The sequence below is a fragment of the Strix uralensis genome, chromosome 1 (assembly GCF_047716275.1).
Source record: "Strix uralensis isolate ZFMK-TIS-50842 chromosome 1, bStrUra1, whole genome shotgun sequence".
NCBI classification, from domain to species: Eukaryota; Metazoa; Chordata; class Aves; order Strigiformes; family Strigidae; genus Strix; species Strix uralensis.
In genome coordinates, this window is record NC_133972.1 from 126589843 (window position 1) to 126616769 (window position 26927).

A 26927-nucleotide genomic window follows, 5' to 3' on the forward strand; every position below is an offset into this window, starting at 1 on the left:
GGAGAGGGGGAAATAAAAAACAAACTTTGAAAGCCCGAGGGAAATGGCGACCGCGGCCTTCAGCAGCCTCGGCGGGCTCCCGCGGCGGGGCGGCGGCCGGGGCCGGGCCCGGGCGCCCCGAGGGCGGGACGGGCCGGGCCGGGCCGGGCCGGGCCGGGCGGGGCGGGGCCGGGCGCCACCTGCCCCCTCCCGGCGCGGCGCGGTGTGGCGTGGCGCGGCTCCCCGCCCGGCACACTCCACCCACCCGCGGCTACTTGTGCCCACCTCGACGGGGCCGCCTCCATTTCCCCTGGCGGGCGGCCCGGGGAGGTGACCCCGTCCCGGGCAGAGCGCGGAGGAGGCGATGGCTGCAGCCATGTCGCGGGGCCCCGCCGCGGTGGCGCGGCTGCTGGCGCTGCTGGTGAGTCCGGGCCCAGACGGGGCGCGCCTGGCCGCGGCGGGGGGCGGGGGGGGCAGGCGCGGGTTTGTCGCGGGGTGTTGCGCGGAGCTGTGCGGGAAGCGGGTGAGCCCCGCGGGCGCTGAGCTGAGAGCGGCGGCCGCCCCGCCCGGCCCTGGCGCCGCGGGGGGCCGGTGTGTGGCCGCGGGGGAGAGGGCTCGTCCCCTCGGGGCTTGGCAGCCCTCCCGCCGCCGGCTGCTTGCGGCTGGGAACGGGTTTTCTCCCCTGCTTTGGGAAGTAGATAAAAGTTATCGCTGTTTGCTGCCCGAAAGCAGGTAGAAGTAGAAATACCCGGTAAGAGCGGTACCTCGAATGGGTGGGGTTATTTTGCGGCGCCGGGAGGAACGGACGCAGTAAAGAGTTCATGCTGTTGCCGTCCTCACGTTGAGCTTATTACTTGTATTAATAAACTGCATTACCTTTTTGAAGGAGTAGTGTCAGAAGGGAAAATGGACCATAAAGTATGATTTAATGGAAGCCTTCGTTGCCTTAGAGAAATTATGCCAAATCCTTAACAATCCAAGCCACTTCAGGCTTTCTCCTTCCCTGCCCTCCCTCTTTTTTAACCATCAGCCTTTAGACCTTCCATCCTACAAAATACCTTTTCAGGCTAAAAGCAAGGAGTATTTCATAACAAACTGAGGCCAAAACGCCCAATTTGTTTGATTAGGACTGATGCTTTCTAGCTGTTTCTAGATGTTTTACAGGAAGCTGCCCTTCATATCTGCGGCATTGTTCTTTATCTCTTCACCTTTCCAGTCTGGCAGAATGCCTGTGGAATTCATGCTGCCTCCGCTCAGACAAAGGCGAGGGTGGAGGCCAGACCATGGGCTGCGCCCAGGAGCTGCCAAGGTTCAGTAACAGCTTGTTGCACGGACAGGCGGGCAGGTGCTGTAGGTCAGGACCTTGCTGCCTGAGCTCGAAATCCTGTGAAATCAGACTTGTTAGCAGGAGACCCGTTGCCTGATAACTTTGTTGTAGACTTGTGGTTGGCCACAAGTTAGCCAGCAAGGGTTAACCATGTTCTTTGCAGCAAGCTGGGAGTTAGGGTTTGGTTGGAAAACGTTTAACCCTGATTTTGCCCAAAAGAGCAATGGGAAGCGTACAGAGTGCCACTGGTACAAAAGTTTTCAGTTATTCTTTCTGTAATACCTGAAGCCACGCTGTCATCTGTTTTGGTGGGCTTGCACTGGCTCAGGATGCTGTTGGTTTTGCCTGAAGAAAAGAGGAAAACTATTTTTCTCCATCTCCGTCATCCTCTCAGCTAAATCTGGGACAGGGTACAGTATTTTAAGAGTGAAGTCAATTTGGTGCCTGAAGTGCCTCGTTGTCGGATAGAATATTAGCAAATAAAACTGCCTTAGTTGATTGATGTCAGGAGAGAGAGAGGCAGGCACTGTTGGGTTTTGCCTTTTTTGTTTGTTTGGGTTTTGTTTTGGATTTTTTTCCCTAATCTGGACAAAGACATTCACGTGGAGGAAAGTCTAGTTGCTTGTTTGAGAGCATCAGATGAGGATCATTCATATCTTATGACATGCAAAGATGGCACTGATAACTTAAAAACCTTAACAAACTACTGAAAACCAAAGCCAGTCTAAAAATAGTGTCTTCCCAAAGCATCTTCTACCTTAGAAGCATCAAAAACTGTTAAGTTGTTCCTGTCCCTTTTCTTTCTGGAAGTATCTCTTGGTCACCTGTGCTCTCTGCCTGCCTGCCTGGGGGCTGTATCGTGCCCCTTGCAGAGGTCACTACAGCTTTCCCCATGTCCCCTGTCCTCCGACTCTTTTTCCAGGGATGTCTGGGCGTGCCAGACAGTAGTGCACCCATAGGGTTGGGCTTGGCTTGGCGTGTGTCCAGCTCACACACCCAGAGCCGTGTGCCTGCAGGGCGGGCACGACTATCAAGGATTATTAGACTAGGAGGTTTCTCTGTCATTTCTGAAGGGGGTGGACATCACGTCTTCAAGAGAGGAAATCTTAGGACACTTCCTACATTTGGGTGAAAGAAGAGTTGACAGATATGTGGATCTTACTACGCGAGTGGCACAACTTTTTTTTTTCTCTGAACGTCTTTTCAAATTGTACTTCCTTGGTGTTTGAGATGTTAGACTCAGGCTGGATATAATGAAATTCAGTCCAGAATATGTTAGATCACTATTGTAATGTCAAAGCCACTAGCAATTACTTTTCAAAATTCATAGAAACAAGTTAAATTTAAAAAAACCCACCGAACATGATGCTTAGTTTTAGAAAGAGCAAAGGCGAGATAATTCAACGCAGCCTAGCTTCTGTTGCCAGTAACGTGTTGAAACATGGTAAAAATCTTTACAAGCATGTGTGCATTGATTGAACAACTTCATATTGTTCCAGAAAGGGGGGAAAAAAACATCACTATTTTGAGATACAAAAGCAGGTGAGAAATATATAAGATCTAGTATTTTATTCATCCTATTGAACTCAAGTGTTTTGTTTTGGACACCAGCCTTCAGGATAAAGTGAATCCAGTCAGGAGTGACTGGAGGAAAGCAAAAAAGTACAGTCTAAATTCAGGAAGTCCTGTTTTATGATTCTTGAAGTGAATTTAAAGAACTGTGAACTGAGAGAATAAAGTGGACAAGATTCATGATAAGTTTTCAGGTATATGAAGGGTAATTGTGAAGAAAAGGGAATTACACTGTTCAATGAGAGCATTATCAACATGGCAAAGACAGAGGTTCGGTTTGAGATTAAGACATCTCAGTATAGCTGTTTGAGTTTTGTATTGATGATCTAGATGAGGGGATCGAGTGCACCCTCAGTAAGTTTGCAGATGACACCAAGTTGGGTGGGAGTGTTGATCTGCTCGAGGGTAGGGAGGCCCTGCAGAGGGATCTGGACAGGCTGGAGTGATGGGCTAAGGCCAACTGTAGGAGCTTCAATAAGGCCAAGTGCCGGGTGCTGCACTTCAGCCACAACAACCCCCAGCAGCGCTACAGGCTTGGGGAGGAGTGGCTGGAGAGCTGCCAGTCAGAGAGGAACCTGGGGGTGTAGATTGACAGCCAGCTGAACATGAGCCAGCAGTGTGCCCAGGTGGCCAAGAAGGCCAATGGCATTCTGGCCTATATCAGAAATAGCGTGGCCAGCAGGGACAGGGAAGTGATCTTACCCCTGTACTCACACTGGTGAGGCCACACCTCGATTACTGTGTTCAGTTTTGGGCCCCTCACTACTAAAAGGACATTGAATTACTCGAGCGTGTCCAGAGAAGGGCAACGAAGCTGGTGAAGGGTCTGGAGCACATGTCGTACGAGGAGTGGCTGAGGGAACTGGGGTTGTTTAGTCTGGAGAAGAGGAGGCTGAGGGGAGACCTCATCACCCTCTACAGCTACCTGAAAGGAGGTTGCAGAGAGCTGGGGATGAGCCTCTTTAACCAAGTAATAAGCAATAGGACAAGAGGTAATGGCCTCAAATTGCACCAGAGAAGGTTTAGACTAGATATTAGGAAGCATTTCTTTACAGAACAGGTTGTTAGGCGTTGGAATGGGCTGCCCAGGGCAGTGGTGGAGTCCCCATCCCTGGAGGTGTTTAAGAGTCGGGTTGACATAGTGCTGAGAGATATGGTGTAGTTGGGAACTGTCAGTGTTAGGTTAATGGTTGGACTGGATGATCTTCAAGGTCTTTTCCAACCTAGACGATTCTGTGGTTCTGTGAGCTTCTGTTATGGTAAATGGAGATGCAGTGGATGCAGAAGGCACCTACATGGTTGGATCAAATTGTGCTTTCAAAGCAAATCTGATCCCTCCTGGGTAAAACTGCGTTGGGAGATGCATCCATCTGCTCATGGGTGTTTGGTCTCTGGGATCAGGCTAATTCTAGTCTGAAGTAACAACCACAAGACATGGGTTGTGTAATCTTGGGTTCTCAGTAGCAACTGCTTTGCTTTACAGATCTTGTATTGAGCTTACAAAGTAGACATAGCTACAGTCAGTGGAGTCCAGAGAGAAACAGCAGATGTGGACTGGCTTTGGGGCAAATTGAACTGCTCTCTGATATCCTTGTCTGTATTTGCTATATTTCTGTTGAGTATAACAGAAGTTTAGGCACTTAGCGTTCATTTAGACATGTAAATTTGTGTGGCTTTATCTGAATCTCATCCAAACAGCAATATGATCAACTTGCAAAGAGCTAATATTTAGGACAATAAAATGAGGATAAAAATTATTAAAGGCTTTCCATCTGTAAGACTATTTAGGCATCACCTCAGGTTAGCCAGCGAGGCTGTGGGACCTCCATCACTTATTTAAGAACAGGTTAAACAGTTGCCAGGAAGCACTTAGGTGTAGTTCATCCTGCCCCAGGGCCAGGAGATGGACTAGTAAATAATCTTGGATGGTCCCTTCAGTCTGCTTCTCTAAATGTGGAACATCTTTACTTGCCCATCACACCAAACTGACTCACAGGAGGTATGAGTTCCAAATCTTCTGACACACAGCATACACGAAAGACCATGTTTCTAGCACTTACTGTTTCATAGTGTAGCAAACACAGACATGTACCTTCTTGCTTACTCAGTCTTCATCTTTACAGTATAAAACTAAGCTGTGTATTCAAAATCTGTCCTTTAGTCACTTCCTGACTATGTATGGACATGGATTTCGGCAAGAGCAGCCTTACACTTCCTATACATGGCAGTCACTCCCTTCCTTCCACTGCCCTCACACCTACTCCTGCTGCTTTCTTGTAGTATTTCATTCCATTTCTATTACTTCAAGCCTCAGGTTTTCCACACTGTTTTCTGTAACCATCCAGTTGTCTTCTGACAATGCCTTCTTAGCTCTGTGTCATCAACAGATGTCATCAGTAGATGCCTATTTTTTTGTGCCAAGGCTATGATCTATATCAAATGACAGATAGGGCTTTCCAGCTCTTACTAAGCTGCTTAATAGAAGGCAGTTCTAGGATATTTTTAAAAAACGGGGAAAATTCAGAATTCAACACCTGTTGGATACTTCTTGAAGAAAATTTCATTGTAAAGTGCTTTTCCTCTTTTTAGATTTTTGGATCCTTTAAAAATTTCCAGTAAAACTGCAGGATCTCTTTATATATTTGTTCCAAATGTATTTATGCATCTCATAAATAAAATTGCCATTCTTAAACACCTTTTATTGGTGTTTTAAAGTCCCTTATGAGACTGCCTCTGGACTACAAATTGAAAAGTACAAAATCAAATTATTTTTTACTGTTTTAGCAATAAACCAGGATGTTTTCAGGCTGCTTTGAGGCATTTGCAAACAAATTGATTTTTACTTTTAGTTATCTTAATTGAAAGACTTTCTGTTTATAATGACTAATGGGATTTTCTTCACTTTCTTGATATGCATCTCAGTGGAAGACCGGCTTATTCTTGAACTTCAGACACTTTTGTTTATACTGCGGTTCTCAGGTTTCCAATACAAGGAAGCTTTTCACCTTGTGCCTTTTGTCTCCATTCAGTATTGAGCCAGAAACACTTTTCCCTTCAGTTTACCAGTAAGAACAAACAAGGATGTTCGCTATGACATCTTCACAACTACTCACCTTCCAAAAGAGTTGCAGCTTCTGTTGGAAAACCTTGACTATAAACCAGAATCCTCCTGTCACTCTTGCTGGTACAATCTCATTAAGAATAAAAATAAATTTTAAAAATCCATATAACTAATAAAAACAAGTAAGTTTAAGAATATTCATTAAAGCAGCCTAAGGTGTAATATCGTGTAGCCCTCAGAATGCATATCCATTAGGGAACTTGGTGCTTGCTGATTTTTGTCTTCAGAATATATACAGTGGGAAAATTGCCATTTGAAAAACAGTTTTGTCGTGCAAGTCAAAACAGCAGTCTGCTACATTGCTCAACACTGTCCACTGCATTGCTGCATTGTGTGGGAAAGAGATAACATCTTTAAAAAAAAAAAAAAGCTGTCATCAATGCAGCAATTAAGGCTGAGTCAGAGGGATGAATAGGGAGAGCCCAGTCACCAGTCTAGAAACCAGTCAAAGAGAATACTGACTTATTTCAGGAGGAAATCACCTTTTCTGAGCCTGCTTTGCCTTAGGCATTAGTATTAAAAAAAAAAAAAAAAAATAAATCACCTAAAATGCAAAATGTATGTAGATGTAGTAGTGCTGAGAACAATGACAGTATTCTCTTCTCTACCTATGCAAAGCTCAAAAGCTCTGTTTGTTGGTTTCACATGTTGTAATAACCTTTGCTGCTGTTGTTTCCCAATGCCTACAGTTTTTGCACTGTTTGAGGGGTTTTGTTACTTGCGGGGTCTTTGGTGTGTGCAGAGTGGATGTAAACACCGGGTAATTTGGTTGAGGCTCCAGTTCCTTCCAGCTAGGATGAGGCACCTCACTGAGGTGTTTTAAGGACATTCATAGCTGTCCTGGGCTATCCTGGTGCACGAAGAGACAGCCAGTCCCAATACTGAATGTTGGCATGGAAATTTTTGTCAGAGCAAACATGATTTGCTTGCTGACACACATGTCTCTGCCTTGTTTAAGTAAGGGATGTATGTATATATGCCGTTCATCCTCTCAGCAAGAAGCTAAGTAAAGAGCTGCTTCTGTCGTGTATGCTTCAGCAGATGTTTTAGTTAGTCCTTGCTTTAAAACGTTATTTAATCTGTTTTGTTCTCTGATGTGGTTGGTAACCCACCACAGCCTGTATAATCCATGATTTGCCCAGAAGAGGGAGCTTTTCTAGAGTGCTGCCGGCAACCAACACTTCAATCAATGACAAATTGCCATTGTTTTGGAATAGCGAAGCATTATCCAGCACTAAAAAATAGTTGTTTAAAAATTACTATAACGTCTGCATTTATTGAAAAAAAAATTAATTTCTTATTATCTGTTTCCTGCTATTAATTATTATCATTTTCCTGCTGGGAGGAGAGTGCAAAACTTAATAATTATATGATTATAGTGTATGTTTTTAATGTGAATGGCTATGAGTGAATTTTTCAGAAGCTATTATGGGTAAATAGTAAATATTAATTGTTAGAGGTCAGATGCCCTCTTCCTTTGGGATTTGCTGTTCTTATGAGGGAGGTCATGTCAGTTAAGTTTCAGTACTGCTAAAGTGCCATAGAATTAATAATGATTATCATAACTTCCATTGCAGATCTGTTTGAATTATGGAAATGGACTCTATGTGAAGGTAGGAAATAATGGAAAACTGCTTTTCTTTATCAATGCCTGAAGAAGGGTTCTCTGAGTAAAGTGTCAAAGGCATGCCTTAATTCAGTTGATAAATATCTTGACTTTTACCATTTTCTGAAATGTGAAAGCTGTGTAATGAATGATGAAATGAAAGCCGAAATGTGAATAGATTCCTACATCCATCAAACTGAGTGGTGTTCAGCTTTGAGAAGTTTCCCCTAAAATATTAACTTTGTAGATATCTCTTTTTAACTCTCTGTAAATGAAATCAGCTGCTATTTTATGGAACATGTTAACTGGAAACATTTCCAGATGTTAATCTGGAAGCCAACAGACGCAGTAGGGACTAAGATGGACAGAGGGATGAAGGGTGTCATGCAGAGTGAGAATGAGGGGTAGTTGAGCAAGGATAACAGACAGTGGAGGGGTTGAATAGAGGCCTGCTGTGTCATATATTCTGTTTCAGAGAGAAGGATGAGTACGAGGCAGTATTGGTGGGATGGTAAACAGTAATAAGGCAGAAATGGTGATTCAGTACAGCCTTAGTGCCAAACTTCTTCCCACATCTGATGACAAGCACTTAAATCTTCCAGAAAAGGTGTATTTTCACCAACCCCTGGTCATGGGAACTTGCTGATGTATTTAAAGCCTGTCTTACCTAATTCTGTCTTGATGAAAAGGCTAGTGTAGTTTTCCTCTTCAAACAATTTGAGGAGCATATAGCTCTTAGATTGTGGCTCTGAAGGCTAATGCTGCTCCGTGATTTTGAAGTTACTAGCTATTGAAAGAGCAAAAGCTATTTTGAAGTCTGGGCTACAGCAGCAATAAAGCATTCATCTGAAATGGCTAAATGTAATGCTGACATTCAACCTTATTTTTTCACAGGTTTTTACTCAAAATGGCAGGAGTGGCTTGTTGTCTCATCCCAACAGCCTAGTCAGACAGAAGCGAGAATGGACAGTTCCTCCAGCTTTCATACGGGAAGAGGAGGACAATTCCTATAAGAATCCAATTGCTAGAGTAAGCCTGAAAAGAGATAAATATAGAACACATTTAAAACAGGAGATGAAAATGTAAAATAAGAGTGTGGCTGCACTAAACACAGGCACAAATATTTCTTTAATTTTAAAGGACTATTGAATGTCAGTTGAAGACTGATACATTTCCTTCTGTTTCCTTCCTTCAGCAGATGAGTTACTCTTGCAGCCTGATTTGGCTAAGTCTCTCATCTTTTCCCAGCCACCAGTTTTATGAAAACTTTTGGAAATGCAATATCTTTGAGTTTTTTCACTCCACCACCCCTACTCAGCTGTGGTTGAACTTAGCAAGTGGATCCCAAAACTGCTGGTGGTGATTGAGCAGAATGGTGTACATGGAGCATGATTATATATGCCTAATTTTTAGGAAACAGAGCTAAAAATAACTGAGGTGTTATCTTTTGTGCAATCTTTTGTGCAAGAGTGATACACATTTGGGTCAGCACCAGTGTTGAAACCTGAATTCACCATACCTGTCACTTCAGCATATAAAGTGCCTACAGATGGTAGCAGGCTTTTGCCCTCTGCTTGGGCTGCCCCTTGATGGTGGTGCTGGCACAGTGCACAGGTGCTTTTCCAGATCTTTCAGATTTGCTGACAGCAGAGGAAGGGTATAATCTCTAGTCTATGTTGCTTCTCCCTGTTCCTCTCCAGGTTTGAACTTTCTTCCTCCACCCTATCACTTCCTCAGTCCTGGTCACACTCGCTAGCTTAGGTCTAAACTCCTTTAAAAAGTTGTCATATTTTATTTTCAGGCTTTGCTCACATAACTTCAATACCTGCTCAACTCATTGTTCCAGACTGTCTTTTTTTTTTTTTTTTCCCCTTGGTCTTTCTCCACGTTTTATTTGCCCCCATCTGTCTGATCAGCCAGTTTCCCCCTCCTTCCCTCACTCCAGCTTTTCACCGTATCACAGTGGTCTTCTGGCCTTACCTTGCACTTGTATCCTATTCCACTCTCTTTGTCCAAGCAGTCCCAATTTTCTTCTCCGACAGACCTCTCCACTCCACAGTTCCCAGCTGTTGCATTGCCCATCATGTTCCTCATCAAACTGCACCAGATCCTCAGATAAAACATGCAGCTCTTCCTACATTCATCTCAACATCTCCACACTTGGAGTGCAGGGAAATGTGTTTAATGTTTATTTTTGTTTGTTCATTACAAAAATAGCAAAAATATTTTTGTTGCATTTTTAAATGCGGTTTTATTTACTAAATGCTATTTAATCTGTTATATTCCTGCTAGATACATTCTGATCTTGAAGATACAGGGATAGTGGTAACTTATACTATATCTGGTCAAGGAGTAACAGAACCCCCTTATGGATTATTTGTTATCAATGGAAAGACTGGAGACCTGAACATAACAGGAAGGGTTGACAGAGAAAAGACTCCAATGCTGCTTGTAAGTTGAATAGTAACTTTTTTTTGTAGGTGCCCTCTATCCATTTTTTAATTTATTTTGTTCAAATGTGTTTGCTTTAGTTAGTTTTAGTCTTCCTGGATATTTGTGTGTGTATACATGCTTATATTTATAGGGATATTATATATGCTTATGTAATGCTTGATTTCATTATTTATATTTTACATATTTATGTATATTTCTATTTTGCATATGTATTTATATATATTACAGTCACTCATTAGATTTGCTTAATGTTTCTGTCTGTATTATTTCAGCTCAGAGGTCATGCACTAGATAAGACTGGAGCAAAACTGGAAGAGCCAATAGACCTTCCAATTAAAATTGTGGATATAAATGACAATTTTCCAGTGTTTTCACATGAAGTTTTTGTTGGTTCAATTGAAGAATTAAGTGAAACAGGTAACATAATTTAGAACTGTTTTTTCATTTAGCTTTTCCCAACATGTGCAAAGGCACAAGTGAATATACATTTTGCTGCAGCATATCTGCAGTAACAAGGATACAATCTCTTGCTTGCATAGGCCAGGTTGTCTATCCCATGTGAATGGAAGTTTTTATTCAGGGCTGTGTGGTGTGACTAAGGGAAAGCATCCATATAAAAGCAACAGAAAACACCACTTTCTCTTAAGGCACCTTTGGTTTGGTGTCAAAGCTACCACAAATCCAGGAACCAGCGTCCTTCAGCAGGACTTACACAGGAGATGCAGTCTAACTTCTGGCCTAGAAATCCCAGCCTGTTTGGGAGGGACTCCGCTCTGCCAGGCTCATGAAAAGCCCTGCTTTGTCTGTGGGCTGGAGAGGTACTTCACTGTTAAACGCATATGGCTGTGACCTAACCCTCAAAGAACAAGTTAGTAGCAGTTTTCCTATTGATGTCAGTAGACATAAGAGCAACAAATTATTTCCCAGAAGACAAGAAAAGCTGGAATAAAGTGACCTAATAAATACCTGACATTGTGTCCATTTTGACGTCACAATAATCTGAAAAAACAAATTCTTGACCATCCACTTGGGTGAGGTATTGAGTTCCCTCAGCTCTCTTTCACGTTAGTAGCAGCCATATGGTAATTGCTTCTTGCCTGAATTCCAGGTAATGTTCAGACTCAGGCACTGGATGCTGAGTTACATGCTTTCCCAGAGGAGAGAGTCCTGTGCCATGACGGGTTTGCACCATGACGATTGCCATGTATTTTGAGTGAAGCTGTTGGAGGGCATCAATACAGAGCAATTGTTCTAGTAACATTCAGGTAGAGGAGTTAGTAGTGCTCCCTGTAGAATAATGTGCAAAGCAAATGTAGCTTGTTGTTCAAAAACTTTCTTCTCTACCTAGTTTTCTGTCAGACTTTTTGAAAAAGAATTCAACCTGTTTAATTCTGGTGCAGTGAATTCTGTGAGTTACAGATGTGTGGATACAATCTTTTTGTTTGCTAAAAGGTATACTTTTAACATGTATTGTTTGGATTTTAGGAACACTTCTTCAGCAATATTCATTAAATAAATAAAGTCAAAAACATCAGAAATCTGCAGTGCATCTGACAACATGCTCTTTCTTACCTTCGACATTACAGTAAAGTACTTGTCAGTGCATGGCAGTGTAAACAAATACTGTATTTTGTTTGCTTTTTCCAGGTACAATCGTAATGAGGATAAATGCAACAGATGCAGATGAACCAAATAACCTAAATTCCAAAATTGCTTTCAGGATCGTTTCCCAAAGCCCTAGCGCTGCGTTCAGTATGAATAAGGATACTGGCGAGGTTCGAGTAGCAAAAATAAACCTCGACAGAGAGGTAAAAAAACACCTACCTTTCTTCACCTTCCTTGGGATTAAAGCCTTGTCTGACTGACACATGTTTTTCAGGGATTGGGGGTGGTGGTGGCGATGGGATCAAGGTTATATTCCCCTGTCACCACTCTAGCGCAGCACCAGCCCGGTGGCTGTTGCTTTCTGTCCCTCCCATGCAGCCAGGGCAGCAGTTACATGAAACAAGGGGTCACTTCTCTGTGCTAGAGAGCATATGGCAAAGACAACCCAGATCACCTTCAGCAAAGCTGCTGACTGCATCCAAGTTTTTGTAGCCTGCTATGCAAATCATAGTGTGGGGAGTTAGGATGGGTGCTGCTGTGAAGCAGCATTGAAAGCCACGTATTACCAGCAACTTTACCTGTGCTTGCATGAATTTTCACTGGCCAGCAGATGGTGATCTGGATGTTACCTCTCCGCGACCGAGGGCAACATCTCTACCTCTAGTCCTTTCCTGATGTGCAGGTATCTGTGCAGGTCCTGTCCCTGTTTATGGCCACTGGAATGTTTTCATTTGCCTGTCAGTACAATCTAATTCTTTGTGGAGGAGATGCAAAAGTCCCAAATCCTTTTCAAAGCCTCAGCTCTGCTCCAGCAGAGCCTGTCGGTGTAGCTGTGTGTGAGATCTACTGCTAGCTAGAGAGGCGTTACAATTGGCCACGAGAGGGATTACCAAAATGTAATAGAGATAATACAGCAAAGGAGAAATTTTTAGCCTGGTTTAAATGCTTTTTTCTTACCACGGCAGACACAAAGTAGCTATTCTTTGGTGGTGGAAGCAAAAGACCGTGGTGGTGAATTAGGTGGGAATGCTGCAACGTGTTCTTTACAAATCAAGATTTTGGATGTCAACGACAATCTACCTGTGGTTGAAAGTCGTGCAGTAAGTACATTTGTCACATTTGGCATGTTCCTACACCTGCCAGTATCCTGTTACTGAATACAAGGTTGTGCAAACCTTCTTGCACTGGTGAAATAAGGCAAATCATGACGTCTTTTTAAAGAAGGGTGTTTTTCGATTGCAGTTTGAAGGAAGCGTTGAAGAAAACAGAGCAAATGTGGAAATCATGCGAATAAAAGTTTTTGACAAAGATGAAGAGTTTTCTGATAACTGGCTGGCGAACTTTTCATTTGTTTCTGGCAACGAAGGTGGCTTTTTTCGTATAGTAACAGATACCCAAACAAATGAAGGAATTTTGACTCTTGTGAAGGTTAGTATTTTCTTTAGAAAGTCATTTTTAAATATTAGAATAATTTATTCCCTTCGAGTTGACATAACAGTTATTTATATTCAGTCACTATATAAACTGTAAATTTACATGGTGGACACTCCTTTGGCATATTCTTTGCTGGTGTATTCAGTAATTCTGTGCAAAGTAATAATTTTGTCCAGCTTTACCATTTACATTCTATATGATCTCAAATATATCTAGCGGGGCAGAAGTCCCCAAACTTTCCTTGTCATTTGGGCAATAGTGCTAATAAATATGCTGTAAATTTTCCCATATTTTTGCTCTCCTGATCTGATCTTGCTGATCTGAGTTTAAATTTCTCTATTTCCCATGGCCACAGATAACAACACCTACTGCATGAGCCATGGGCTACAGACTTATTTTATGACTATCCATAAATTGAAATTAGGAAAATACTTTCCGTAAATGGAAATTTCTATTTTATGAATTTCACTCCCCTTTGGTCCACAAGAACTGAAGGTGCATAATGCCCTAAGTACCTTTTTTCTTTTTTTTTTTCCCCCCTCTGGTTTCCTTATCTCAAAGCTGATAACTGCAAAAAAATTTATAAACATTATTAAGTAAATGAATTGATTTAAAAAATAGATTTGGGAGAGCCAAGTAATATTGAGCACTGATTCATTGAAAGTAAAGACAGTATATATGGGTAGGACTCATTGCACCTACCTTAAATTAGTTTAAATTCAGTAATATAAAGACATACCTATGGTGCCATCCATTAAAAATAAGAAAAGTAATCTTCCTTATGTACTTTTAAGGAGTTTGAAGCATTATGTATTGAGAGTTAACATGTTAACCAACAGTTCTTCTTTGCACTGTTATTATTTAAATATTAAATGTATGAATGTTGTCTAGATACCAGGTTCTGTCAAATTCTGAGTGATTTTTTTTCTAATTGCTCTAGGAGCTGGATTATGAAAAAATGCAAAACCTGAACTTGGGCATTGTTGTTACAAACAAAGCAGAGTTCCATAAGTCAATTAAACACAGTTATAAAGCACAAACAATTCCAATCAAAATTAGTGTGATTAATGTGCGGGAAGGCCCTGTATTTCCTGGTGGCACAAAAATTATTGAAGCAAGTGAAAAACTGCAGATAAGAGACATTATTGGACAGTATCAAGCCTATGATGAAGACACTGGGAAAATAGCAGAGCGCATTACGTAAGAATCTTTTTATAACCATCATAACTGAGTATGTCAGAAATCACATCTCACTTTAAAAATATGTATATTGTACTGAAATAATTTCAAAGGCAATCGTTTTCTACTACACATAATTCACATGTAAAACAACATCGTTATAATCTTCAATATTCTGTTATGCAGAAAATAAGCGATGTGAAAATCCTACTTGTTTTGTTGTATATGGTGAGAGATGAGTGTTTGGGCTCAAGTTGTCTGTGCTTGCATGCTGCTTGTCATGCCTGTCTACTTCTGAAAGTAGATTTACTTGTCTGACTTCATCGTCTGCAGAAACATTAAGAATAAATATGCAGAAACATCTAGTAGTTGGACAGGAAGGGTGTAAAATAGCTAAGTCTGAGTGTGTGTGTGTGTGTGTGTGTGTTTAGATTTTGAATCATGTTTCTTCAGCTAAAGTGTTGTTGAACCACCATCTTGGCTTTTACAAATGGTGCAGACCAACAGAGGTGCATCCCAACAGTGGACCCCGCTCCGCCACGCCTGTCATTAGTCTCTCCCAGGTGGCTGCTGCTCAGCTTTTGCTGGGAGCAGGGATGGAGGGGAAGAGGATGATGACCAGCAGCACAGCTCCCTCTCCTGCTCCAGTCTCACTCCCTGAGTCTACTTTTTATAATGCCCCAGCACCTAAATACTAGCTCTAGAGGGAAAAGCAATTTCAATATTCAGGGTAGGTTTATAGTTGAAACCAACTTCAGTGGCAGAAGTGTCAGACCTCAGACCTAGGGATTTGGTCTCTGCTTTAAATGAAGAGTAAACATACTGTGAAGCTGCTTTTTCCACTGATGATTGTTTTCCTCATTATAAGTGTGTACATCTTTATATGCAACTTTAATCAGATACGTGAAAGGAAGAGATACAGCAAACTGGATCACAATAGACTCAGTCACAGGTGAAATCCGACTTGCCAAAAAACTCGATTACGAATCATCTCATGTAGTAAATGGTACCTACACTATCACCATGCTGGGTGTAACTACTGGTAAGTTGAGAGGGTTTTCTTTTAACACTAGTTGGTTTGGTTAGGGTTTAGTTTGCCTTTCTACATCTATAGTTGGTTTAACCTCCCTATCTTTAACTGCCTAAAAGTTAGGCATCTAGTGCGTTTCCCATAGGCTCTATATTTGGAGGAGAGACACAGGCAGCTCATTGAAGTAGGATGAACCTTGGAATGGGTTCCCAAGGTGCCCATTTCTCTTCTTTGACTAGACGGAGGTGAACTTTTACAAAAAATTTTGCAAAGATCAAGTCTGATAGGAACATCCCTTGTCAAGGTGGAAATTGCCAGTATTAGTATGCTAATCGTCATACTAATTTTACTTCATTACTTCATTACTTCAGTATTAAGTTTTCTTGAATGCTAAGCAAGAAAGACTCCCTGAACTTCCTGTGTATCTAATTAGAATTTTTTTTTAATAACCTGCATGTTACTGTGTAACCCTACATAGGCAATACTTTTTTTTTTTTTTAGGTTAGAATACTAAAACAGCTTGCCTTCAGAAGAACTTCGTCAATATGTTTATTAGCATTAGGAATGAAATACTGCTTCTATAAGCTCCAGGGAGAGCTCTTTCAAATTATTTCAGCAACATTTGTGTTTTGGAAAATACTAAGTTTTTCTATTTTAAGATTAAATTTTTGCACTTTTCAAATCAGTTTAACTTTTCATATTTTAAAATCTTAGATTCTCCTAAGAAAACGGTCACCGGCACAGTCGTTATTCAAGTTAAAGATGAGAATGATAACTGCCCAGTTATTGTGAACCCTGTGCAGACTGTGTGTTCAGATGCAAAATTCATTGATGTTACGGCTAATGATTTGGATAGCTATCCAAACAGTGATCCCTTCAGCTTTACTGTCATTGATGAGCCAGAAGGGACAGCAAAAAAATGGATAATTGCATCCAGAAATGGTAAGAAGTACATTTTCAATTACTTTCAGTTCTTTAGAGTTCTAGTGCTGTAATTGGTTAATTTCAGTCAAACTAACAGTTTGGCTGAAAACCTATATATATGGAGTCAGGCACAAAGACACATCGCTCATCTTTTGGCTTCCTTCTCTCTAATGGCTGTGAAAGCACAGTCATGTTTTCTGGGGCCTGTCACCTTCCCTCAGTTGGACCATCTTTGCCTAGCTTGATGACCCATATGTGGTGACCAGGATTTCATGGGTAATGCTGGGATCAAGCCATTCCCGTCTTCCCACAAAAAGCATGCAGTCATGGAGGATGCTTTTTGTTAAAACTGAGCTTGGAGATACGGTTGTGATACTGGCTGCAGTTGCTCTAACTTAGAAATAAATAAATCAATCTGTCTGCACAGTGGGCCTTGAAAAGGGGAAATACAGTGTAACCCGTCTAAGACTGTCCAGCATGGTAGGAACACAAATAAATCAGAAATCATAAATAATTTTGATGAGCATTTCAGAATGAGATGAGGGTTTTCTTCTTACATTTCTGTTCATATAAGCCTGGGAAATGCTTGAAGGAAATGCTTCAGGTAGATTGAAGGCACCAGAAAACACTTTTTTTCTTCTCAGACTCATTATTCTGTCCTCCATAATCCTACAGGATAACACTGCAAAACAATCAGCAGAGTCATCCTAATGGCCATGATTTGGACCAAGAAGGAATCTTCTTAGCTTTCCTCACCTCAGCCAGACTATCAGTAATTTGTAGGGATCGCAGCTTTTCCAAATAAGGTAGCGTTCCCCAGCTGGGAACATCATCTGGGCATCTCTTGCTTAGTTGTGTCCTTGATGTGACACGGCCACAGGACCAGGTGGTGTATTAGCTCCCCAGTCTCTGCCTGTGGCTGACAACAGATTAATCTCCTAAAGACAGAAGCTGGTTTTTTGTGAATTCAGCCTTTAGCTATCTGAATGACATGAAGGTTAATGCTATACAGGCAGTTGGGCTGTCTTCCATGGTGAGTCTCTGGTGGTGTGAAACTCTTCACAATCATCTGAGACTGCAAGTGAGCACTGCTGCTTTGTTACCAGCATGAATTACTTGATAAAAATAAGAGCACATATGCTGTAGCAGCAGCTAATTAAACTTAATTCCATTGCATTGGCTGGACTTAACTGGAGGGGGGTTGTTGGGAGGCTGTGAAGGTTTTATTTCCCTTAGTTTACAGGAGTCAACTTTCTCTCCACTCATTTCTTGTCTTGCCTCAGGCACCAGCATACAGCTGGTACCACAAAACCTGAAGCTGGGCAGAACTGAAGTTCCCATCCTCATACAGGATTTCCAGGGGTTCAGCTGTGCTCAAGCACAGTCTCTGCAACTGACTGTCTGTAATTGTGAGGATGACGGCGCATGCAAAGAAAAGTTTATTGGCGCTAAGTCAGTGGGTCTGGGACCAGGAGCAGTTGCACTAATCATCTTGGCGTTTTTACTTTTGCTGCGTAAGTAGTTATTTCGTATTATCTCAGAAGTACTGCAAGTAGGGTCTTCAATGCATTACGAAAGAAACAGTCCAGCTCCCAGTTTTTATCATCTTGATATAGTCTGTGTAAACTCCCAGTCTGTGTGAAGTCATGGCAAATCCCCAACTAATTTTGGTAACATCAGCATTTTACCCTCAAAGGACTTCAAGCTGTGCATTTTAAAATTAGTATGCACAACTTTAATATTAGTTTATGGTTCTGTAAATAACAGGTGGGGAGGCAGTAAGGAATCCTTTTGGTGTTCCCACACATCCCCATGTGAACCTTAACTCTTCCCACTCAAACCGCAGCGCTCTCTCCACTCTCCCTCACTGCAGACCCAGGTCTGGTGCCTTGCTCTGAGCAGCATGTGATATTGCTTTTTGGTGAGACAAAATAGAAGCTCAAAAATAAGAGAAGAATGCTTGTAGTCATGGTATGGCTATGTATACCAGTCTGCATTCAAAATAGTTTTTTGCTTGGTAGCAATCAAGCTGTGGCAAAACAAAGTTCATGCCTCACAAATACACTGTGCTCCTGAAACTGGATTGTTTTGAGTTCCCCAGGCCATGCCCTAGACCTGTATAGGAGTGGTGAGGTGGAATTTACATGATGCCATGTCGTTATCTAGTAGTGAAAGACCAGCAGGAGTTAGAAATGCTGAGGTTGTACAGTGATATTTAGGGCTTGGGTTTGGTATATGAGATCTTCGATAGAAGTATAGCTACATGCATAGTCATCTGCAGGATTGAGGCCGTGGTGGGTTAATTGTCAGTTTACTCTCTCCAAAATTAGCCTGGCATATGTTTCTAGGAAATACCTTGAATATTTGGGAATCTGTCTTCAGTCTTTATCAGCCCTCATACTGATCACTAGCTCATTAGAGATGCATTTCGGTATGGGAGCTGGCCAAATTTCGGTACTGGCTGTTAGCATCATTTGACCCTAATAATCATATTATTAATGGCAAACTTCTGTTTACCCATAGTTATTCCACTGTTACTGCTGCTGTGTCCCTGTGGCTCAGGAGCGAAGGGATTTGCTGCGATACCAGACTACAGTGAAGCGATGTTGCGTCAGTGGAACAGTGAAGGAGCAGCTCCTGAGGAAAAGGCATGTATCCCTAATAGCATTTCTCTTTGATTTCTACAAAAGTGTTCAGTTTGGCACTTGGCACCTCTTCCATGTTACAGGCTGATGTTTCAAAGCTGTACAGCAGATTTTAACCATACATGAACATTAATTAAAATTAACCCTGTGAGGCTCATTGAAGGATGTATAGAAGATGAATTCCACCAGCAGCTCTAGAAAAACCAACCGTAGTTTTAAAATCCCAAAGTAAAGGGAAGGCAATCAAGCAAATGTTGATGGTATCTGAGCAGAAGATGGGAATGTGGGGAAAGCATCTATGCTGTAAGGACTGAAGCATTTGCATTCGCAAGCCTGGAATGTTCTGCACCCCTTTGGGAGCATGGTGAAGCAGGGAAAGAATGGGTTATAAAGCTCAGCTTCTCCTCACTAGTTTAAAGTTTCAGGCTGCATTTTGAATTACTTCCCTGTGTATTTGCCTTCTTAAACAGAGGAAATTCTTAATTTAAAAAAAAAATGCAGATCTGCAGAGGGAACAGCAAATGCGAAGAGAAGATTGCCCTTTCTTGTTATGCTACAAAACCCAGTTTTCAAAAAAAGGCATGACACTGGTATGCTTTTGCACAATGACAAAGAAACTGAAGTAAGGTAAAAGACTTTGATTTAGGACCAATGCTCACACCAAGTTCTTGTTAAAAGACAATTAACAGGGAAGCTAAACTGCTAGAAAAGAAGAAAGAGCCAGGCAACACCAGAGCGACAGCAGGCAGTGCATACTCCTCCACCTTGTGTCTGAGGAAAGCTGAGCAGAGTTTCTTGGAACAGCTGAGCTTCCTGGAGTTTTGCAAGCCTTTTTTTTTGGTGTGGTGGTTTGTTTTTTTTTTTTCCTGCTTTCACTCCCAACCCTTTGAGTTTCAAGACAATGATCTATAGAAACATTTCCATGATCCTCCTTGGGAACGCAGTTGTGGAAACTGCACCCTATTTCAGGAGGCCTTTTACTCTTTGCAGCAACATGTAGACATGCGAATTCAAACAAGTTGTAAGACAGCACCCTCCCAGGTCCCACCCAGCCCTGCTGCTGGTTTGGTGAGTTCCATGTGCTAGACAGCACAGCTTTCATGTCACGTCCTAATTTGTGTTATTTATATAGCCGGTGCTGAGCTTCATCCCACCCAGTGCACTGGAGAGCTCGAGAGGAGCAGCGGCAGCAGCAGCAGGAATGAGTGGAGAGGAAACTGCAGCAGCAGGCAGCAGCTCTGCCTCCCATGTAAGAGAGCATCGCAACACTATTACCAAGGAAGCCTGGGAAGAGCAAAGGCATCTCCTTTCTGCTGCTGAGTATGGAGCCATGGCAGCTGGAGGGGCTGAAGGCATGGCAGGTATAGAAGGCAAGACAGTGGTGACTGGAGCAGGAAGTGCAATGGGAGCAGCAGGAGCCATGAATGAAGAATTTTTAAGAGACTACTTCAATGACGTAAGCATATGACCCAAAAAATAAGAGTATTTTGATATTTACACTTAGCGTTGCAAAATGCTTTTCATGTTATTACAAACACAGATGAGGAGATATGTATGTATAAACAGTCCTGATACCATGGCCAGTGTGTGCATGTTGGGGGCATGAAGTATTTTTGGATTAGGCTCACATGTAGGACTTAGAGAATGACAATTCTCAGTTTTATAGCACTGGGTGCTTACAAGGTTTCCCACAAGAAGACCCTTCTCTTGAGGGAGGTACTTGGGAATGGGATTCAGAATATTCAGTAATGACCAATGAGCCCCTTGCCCAGGAAGAAGCCATGAGAAAGGCTATGGGATCTAAATCTCAGGGATTTAAGCACATTAAACTGGCCTGTAGGGAGGCACCTGTGACTCATCATGAGTCACAGCTACAAACTTTACCATGGAGCAGGTTTTTGAAAGATAAACCATAGATGTCTTGGGTGGGTCTGCATTTTCAAAGTAGCTGATGAAGTAAGCGGTGCTGGACTTGTCGATTTGCCCAACAGCCTGGGTACAGGGCCATTCATCAGAAGCTTATGAGGCACATGTTGCAATCTCCTTTCTGACTCTTTTTTTGGTGACCTAACCATTGACCGATAGGCTCTTCCTACTCATTGCAGCACATCATTAGTCCTTAGGCTGGTGAGCTCCTTATAGTGAAAGTTTCACTTCCATATGCCAGGGTGTGTACAGATTGTCCATCACCTGTACAAACAAAACATCTTCACGCCCTACAGCTGACTGATGATCGGGTTTTGTAGGGGAGTAGCTGTGCAGGTTTGAATCACCACCTCAGGCCAGGGAAGGATTTGAGCTTAAGATACTTGCATGTCTCCTAAGTGCTCTAGCTACTGGTCTTCTGGGTGAACAGATGCAACAGTAGCAATTCTGCTTTTATGCCACTCTTTGCGCTTCCTAATATTAAGACATAATTTAAGCATAGCTGCCTGCTGAAGTCCTGCAGGAGGTCTTAGTAAAGGTCATACTACAGTACTCTTTACAACTTCTGGGAGGCTAAAATATCTCAGATTATTGGCAGAGGGTGGGGGTGGGGGGTGCGGTAACAAGTAACCAAACCAAATAGTTTCAGATGTGTGTGGATTTTCGTAGAAGCGTCTCGGGTAATGTGCCTACTTCCAGGATCAAACATAGATAAATACACAGAGTCAGTTTGGATCTGGATATGTATACCACATTACACAGATGCCTGAGCTAAGCACTCTAGAACTTCAAATGTGGCAGAAAAGTGGTTCTGAGCACAAGCCAGCAACCGTATTAGGTAAAGCTGGTTCAGCAGGCCCAGAGGATTTGGCTGTCTTCACTCCTGGAACTGGAGCTGGTGCAAGCATGTACACAGATACTTGTGCTAGCACCGGCAGCAACTCCATTGCAGACGCTGCTTTCAGACTGAGCTGGCCCTGGAAGCACTGTAGTCAGAACCTGTGAGTCCTCCTTGTTGCAAAGTGGCCTGCATAGAGCCTAAAAACTTACGTGCTGGACTACATTGCCATACTTACCAAACCATTTAACTTTGTGATTTATTTGCTGTTGGGCTCCTTGCTGTGATCCTACAGGCTAGGCTAGTGAAAAGGGCCATGACATATGATAACATGTCGTCATGTACTTACTAAATGTGCGTTTGAATGTTAGGATACTCTCAGGCATGGTTTTGGCACTCTCCCACAAACACCTAGTTAGAGGTGAAGTTCATTCACTGAACCAAAATAAAAGCAATCTCTTTGTGAAGATGGAGCAGTATCACAAATGGCATAATTTCTGATAGGAATAGCAGCAGGTGGTAATAGTACCCAAGGTTTTCAATTTAATATCAGATGGTTCTTCTCATCGTGTGTACTCTCAAGTTCAAACTAACTTCAAAAAATCAAAAAGCACTTGTAGGTACTGCCCTCACTTGATTGACAGTTTCTGTGGTTCAGTTAAATTTTCTTAAACTTTTTGACCAAGCATTCCTGATTTTAAAATTTAAGTCTAGAGCTGACATTAATGAACTTTTGCTTGCTTTTGTTTTCTGTCTGTAGAAAGCTGTCTCTTTTGCGGATGAAGATGAAGCCCAAGCTGCAAATGACTGTCTCCTGGTTTATTCCCAGGGAGAGTCAGGCTCCCCCCACGGCTCCATCGGCTGCTGCAGCTTTATTGAGGGTGATCTTGATGACCATTTCCTTGATGATTTAGGAGACAAATTTAAGACTCTAGCAGAAATATGCATAGGCAGACACATCAATATGAAAGACGGTATCTCCAGGAATGAATCAGGTTTCGGTCTTAATGATGCAAAGTTGGGGTTCTTAGATCAGCAAAATGCTTCCAGTTCTGAACAAGCCTTTGCCTCAGGCAGCCGCTTCCAGCCGGCCTCACCGGTGCACGTGGGTGGTGGCGCAGGAGAAAGCACCCTGTCCAAGGAGGTGGTCACAGAAACCTTTGCATCCCGCTCTGGGCAGCACGACGTCCGGCCCCTTCCCACAGCCCACACAGAGACCAATTTCACCATGACAGAAACGTCCTATTCTGCGGGGGCTCCTGCCCACTCGGCCACTGTCTTTCTAGACCCCCAGTTAAAGGAAAACATAGTGGTGACAGAGAGAGTGCTGGCACCTGCGTCGAGCTTGCAGGGTATGGTGGAAATCCCTGCTTTGCCACATGGAAGTAATGTGGTGGTTACAGAGAGAACGGTGAAGTCAGAGAGCGCTGGGCCAGGAGCCCTGATGGTTCAAGATCTCCCTGATTCCCAGTACGTGGTCGTGAGGGAGCGGGAGAGGGTGCTTGTGCCTGCTGCAGAGCAGGGCTCGCTCAGCTTCCCCACTATGAGAGAGGGGCACAGCATGGTGGTGACAGCCTCTGGGATGCAGAGCAGAGCTGAACAGGCGGCAGGTGCCAGCCCAGGAAGGCAAGAGCATGTGTTGATCACAGACTCCCTGCTTAACCAGGCAGGCTCCAACTCAGAGGGGCCACCTCCTGCCAGCGCCACGCTGAGCAAGTCTTCCAGGGTCACCAAATACAGCACGGTGCAGTACACTCGCTCGTAGCCTGGCCCCTTGCAGGCCTGGTGGTGTCCAGCACGGTTGTGCCCGTGTGTGTCTTGCCCCAGGCTTTTTCTTGAGACCTGAGTTTGCTGGAGCTTTCACAGTGACAAGGATTCAATTGCAGTACTCCTCATAAATAAGGATTATGACCAGGAAGCTAGTAAGGAAATCTGTTATTATGTAACATTGGCAGCCGTGCTTTTGAAGTGGAAAGATGTGGGAAATACATTTTTTTTCCTTGTCTGCTATTTTTGTAATTGCTTTTTATTATTCAGTTAGTGTAATAATACCACATAACCACAACTACATAATTATGGGAAAGCAGAAAAGAAGTCTAAAATCTAGTGGTGGATAGTAGTGTGCAAAGCACAAGTTAGTTTTCTGAACTGCTGTTTAGTGTATCTGCTGAAGTCCCCCCCTAAGGAGCATCAGTTTCTCATTGTGTGTTTGCGGTCTGTTACCTGGTGGGCCAGGGCAGCTCCCCCAGAGCCGCAGCTGCAGATCTCTGCACCTTAGTGAATTGCTAAGAAATCTCTCCTTCCTGAGAAGCCCAGGCCACCAAAGTGTGTACGTCCTGAGGGCAGTGGTGTGTTGATCTCTTGGAGGGATGTCACAACTTCAGGTTATCAGCATTTGTACCTTAAGCAATCAATACTTGCATATTAGCACAGGGGTTAAAGAGAGCAAGTAGAAAAAAGCTGAGAACTGCAATTTTTTGGTACCTTGATGTAAAAATTCCATGACTTTGTGATGGTCTAGGCTGACATGGACAAGTAAGCATTTGCATCATATAGATTTTTCACTGACTTCTAATCAGTCCTTTAATAATGTATGAGAAACAGCCAAAACTTAGCTTTAGAGTCAGAGGTTCAGTCAGTGGCTTTGCTAGCAAAGTTTATGGCCCTTAGACATCTGTAGGATCTGATTTACAAGTGCAATTAACAAAGTGATTTTAGTTCTGTCTGTGAACTTAGAGATACAAGCACAGAAATGTAGCCTGGTGTGTGTGTGAGGTTCTGCTGGCTCCAGTACCAGAGCTCGGGTGGCCTGTGTAGTGCCATATAATGGCAGCTTTCCTTAGCTCTGACAAAAGACAGCTGCCTTTAAGTCTGAACACTTTTCTTTTCATGGAGTTTGTGGTAGAAGCAGAAGATGATACTGCACTGTTTGGCACTATGTATATATGCACATGTAAATATTTGTATGCAGTTTGAAACATTTTAAAGTGAATTTTATAAAGGAAAAACTGTCATACACTCCTCATGTTTTCTCAGAGTAGAAAGAAATAATTTTCATTAGGTATTGGTGCTGTATTTACCTCATACTTGTAAAATTAGCTAGCTGGTCATATGGTGCTGCAAAGCCCATACACCTGCAGAGCTTTATGGTTGTCTCCATCTCTCCTGGAGTTTTCCTGCAGCTGCAGTATTATGCTTTCCACTGATACATTTTGCCTTTGACTAGAAATGTTTTCAATGTATTTGATTTTACTGATAAGGATGTAAGAGTTGATACATAAACATAAGAAGTAGGAGCTACGGCTATGCTCAAGAGGATGTGTCTTGACAGATGGGCCATTACATTAAGTGGAGGAGTACTTTCAAGCAAATCAAACTACTCACTGGTGTGGACCTGTTGGTTATTTATCTCTTAAACTTTATTTTTAATGTATATTTACTTTTAAGCAAACGTGCAGTTTTAAGTGGTCATCACTCTTTCCTACAATTAGAGAGAGTGAACTTATTTCTGACTTTTTAATGGAGTATTTGTGTGGTTTTATGTAATCTTAAAATAAAGAACTCTACTGTTTGGTGGTTTGGGGTTTTTTTATTTTTCATCCAGTTTTAAGACACCTGTGCTGATGAAAACACTGACTTTCCCACTGCAAATAAGTTTAAAAACAGAATGACGATGGGGATTTCCTGAACAGCCTCAAGGAATATCTGAAAGATGCAGATGTAATAAAAGTTGGTGTCCTGCTAATTTACAGATGCTGAAAAAAAATGAATTCTGCCTGCTGGTTAAGTGCACTAAATTCTGTAAAAACTTGATGCAAGGCAACAGCATCCCATCCACAGATTTACAGGGCTTTACTTCCAAACAACATGGCATAAAATATTGTCTCAGTTTTATAGTTGTTAATAACTATATGTTTTAACATCCAGAAGAAGATGTAAGAGTCAGGACTGTGTCACAGAAATCTTGACTTCCCTGTGTATTGTTTATATATAAACTTTTATCATAGATTTGCTAGTGCTGTAAAGAGTCTATTTAAATAGATTCGTTAAGAGCATATCTCCATTATTTGGCTTAGGCTTGTAATTTGGCTTAGTCTTGTACCAAGACTTCAGATGCTATCAGCATGTGCTAATACTGGCAGAACATTCATCAGATTAAATGTCACTTCTAATGGAGCTGTGTTTTGTAAATGATAGTGGCTGGTGGGAGGAATGTACAGACCCAAACTAATGGAAATGCCTGGTTAGCATCTGACCACTAGATAACCCTGAGACAGGGGCTAGCCCTAGACACTTATCTTTGTGAGAGATGCCTCATTCTGACTTCAAAAGTAAAACGAAGTCTATAATTTTCTTATCTGAAAATAACAAGAGCATGGTTATGCTGAAATACCAGCATGACAGGGACTGTATCAACGCTGCTTTTCTGTGATTTATGTTTTCTGCGAACACTTAGTAAGTACGTCAGACTTCAGAGTGTGAACCAGCCTGCTGCAACAAGGATACAGCTGTCCCCAGGAGGAGGGCAAGTGGAGTGCCTGGCCTGAGTGACCACAAGAAAGTGTTTCCTTTGTTGTGCCTCAGTGTATACTTGGAGCCAGGCAAGACTTTGCAAGACAAGGATGCTCTCTTCCAGGCTCCATTCTTTCCTGGGAATTTGACCATTGTCCACCATCACAGGCTTAAAGCTTGTCAGGTTTATCAGCAGTAAATCAGTTTTTTGAAAAAGTCAAATAAATCAGCTGCTCTCCCCAGGAGAGTGATGTGGTTTATGGCCTTGAGGTATCCCAAAAATGCATCACTCCCTCTGCCTGCGCTGCAAAGCTAGTGGCTCTGGCTGTCTACTCTACTGGCCCCTTTTCCCTCCTGGTGTCTTCTGAGCTCCGCATGAGCTCAAAACGCAGTGCCAAGCATCTGCTCTTCCTGCCTTGTGGGTAGGAAAGTTGGCCTCTGCCTGGTACTCGTGCAGGCTTTCAAATGCATTCCTCCAGCTCAACCAACTTGGGTGAAAATTGGGAGTAGGGTGAGGGGAAAATCAAACTCCTTTTGCATGTGAGGACATGAGGCTGGGCTGATCAGGGTCCCCAGGGGCTCTGCCAGTCGGGTGTAGTTTTTGAGCCCATCTTGTAGCACACAAGCTATGAAGCTCAGCCCCTGGGTGTCTGAGGTCCTGTAGGTGCTCAGTGCATCATGCAAAATTTTCCAGCATGCCCTGAGGTGCAGGGCAGGCACCCTAAGGGACCTGGTTTTGTTGGCACAACAGGCAAAATGGCTCCTGTCCACCTGG

The 26927-nt window shown here is 42.6% G+C and overlaps 1 protein-coding gene across 1 annotated transcript; it reads left to right on the top strand.

The window, feature by feature from the left end:
- Positions 1-237: 237 nt before the first annotated feature.
- Positions 238-25211, top strand: LOC141954202 (desmoglein-2-like). Its single transcript, XM_074893497.1, has 15 exons — positions 238-400; positions 7577-7612; positions 8500-8634; positions 9898-10056; positions 10332-10476; positions 11707-11867; positions 12630-12764; positions 12907-13092; positions 14039-14298; positions 15177-15319; positions 16022-16249; positions 17515-17745; positions 18755-18879; positions 20009-20332; positions 22401-25211. The coding sequence occupies exons 1-15, from the start codon at positions 344-346 to the stop codon at positions 23403-23405; spliced, it is 3330 nt and encodes a 1109-aa protein (XP_074749598.1). The 5' UTR covers positions 238-343; the 3' UTR covers positions 23406-25211.
- The last annotated feature ends 1716 nt before the right edge of the window (positions 25212-26927 follow it).

Excerpts from the sequence above, each read along its gene's own strand:
- LOC141954202 (XM_074893497.1), top strand. The coding sequence starts at position 344 with ATGGCTGCAGCCATGTCGCGGGGCCCCGCCGCGGTGGCGCGGCTGCTG. Across the intron at positions 14,299-15,176 it reads AAAATAGCAGAGCGCATTAC|ATACGTGAAAGGAAGAGATA; the intron begins GTAAGAATCTTT and ends AACTTTAATCAG. Across the intron at positions 18,880-20,008 it reads GAGCAGCTCCTGAGGAAAAG|CCGGTGCTGAGCTTCATCCC; the intron begins GCATGTATCCCT and ends TTATTTATATAG.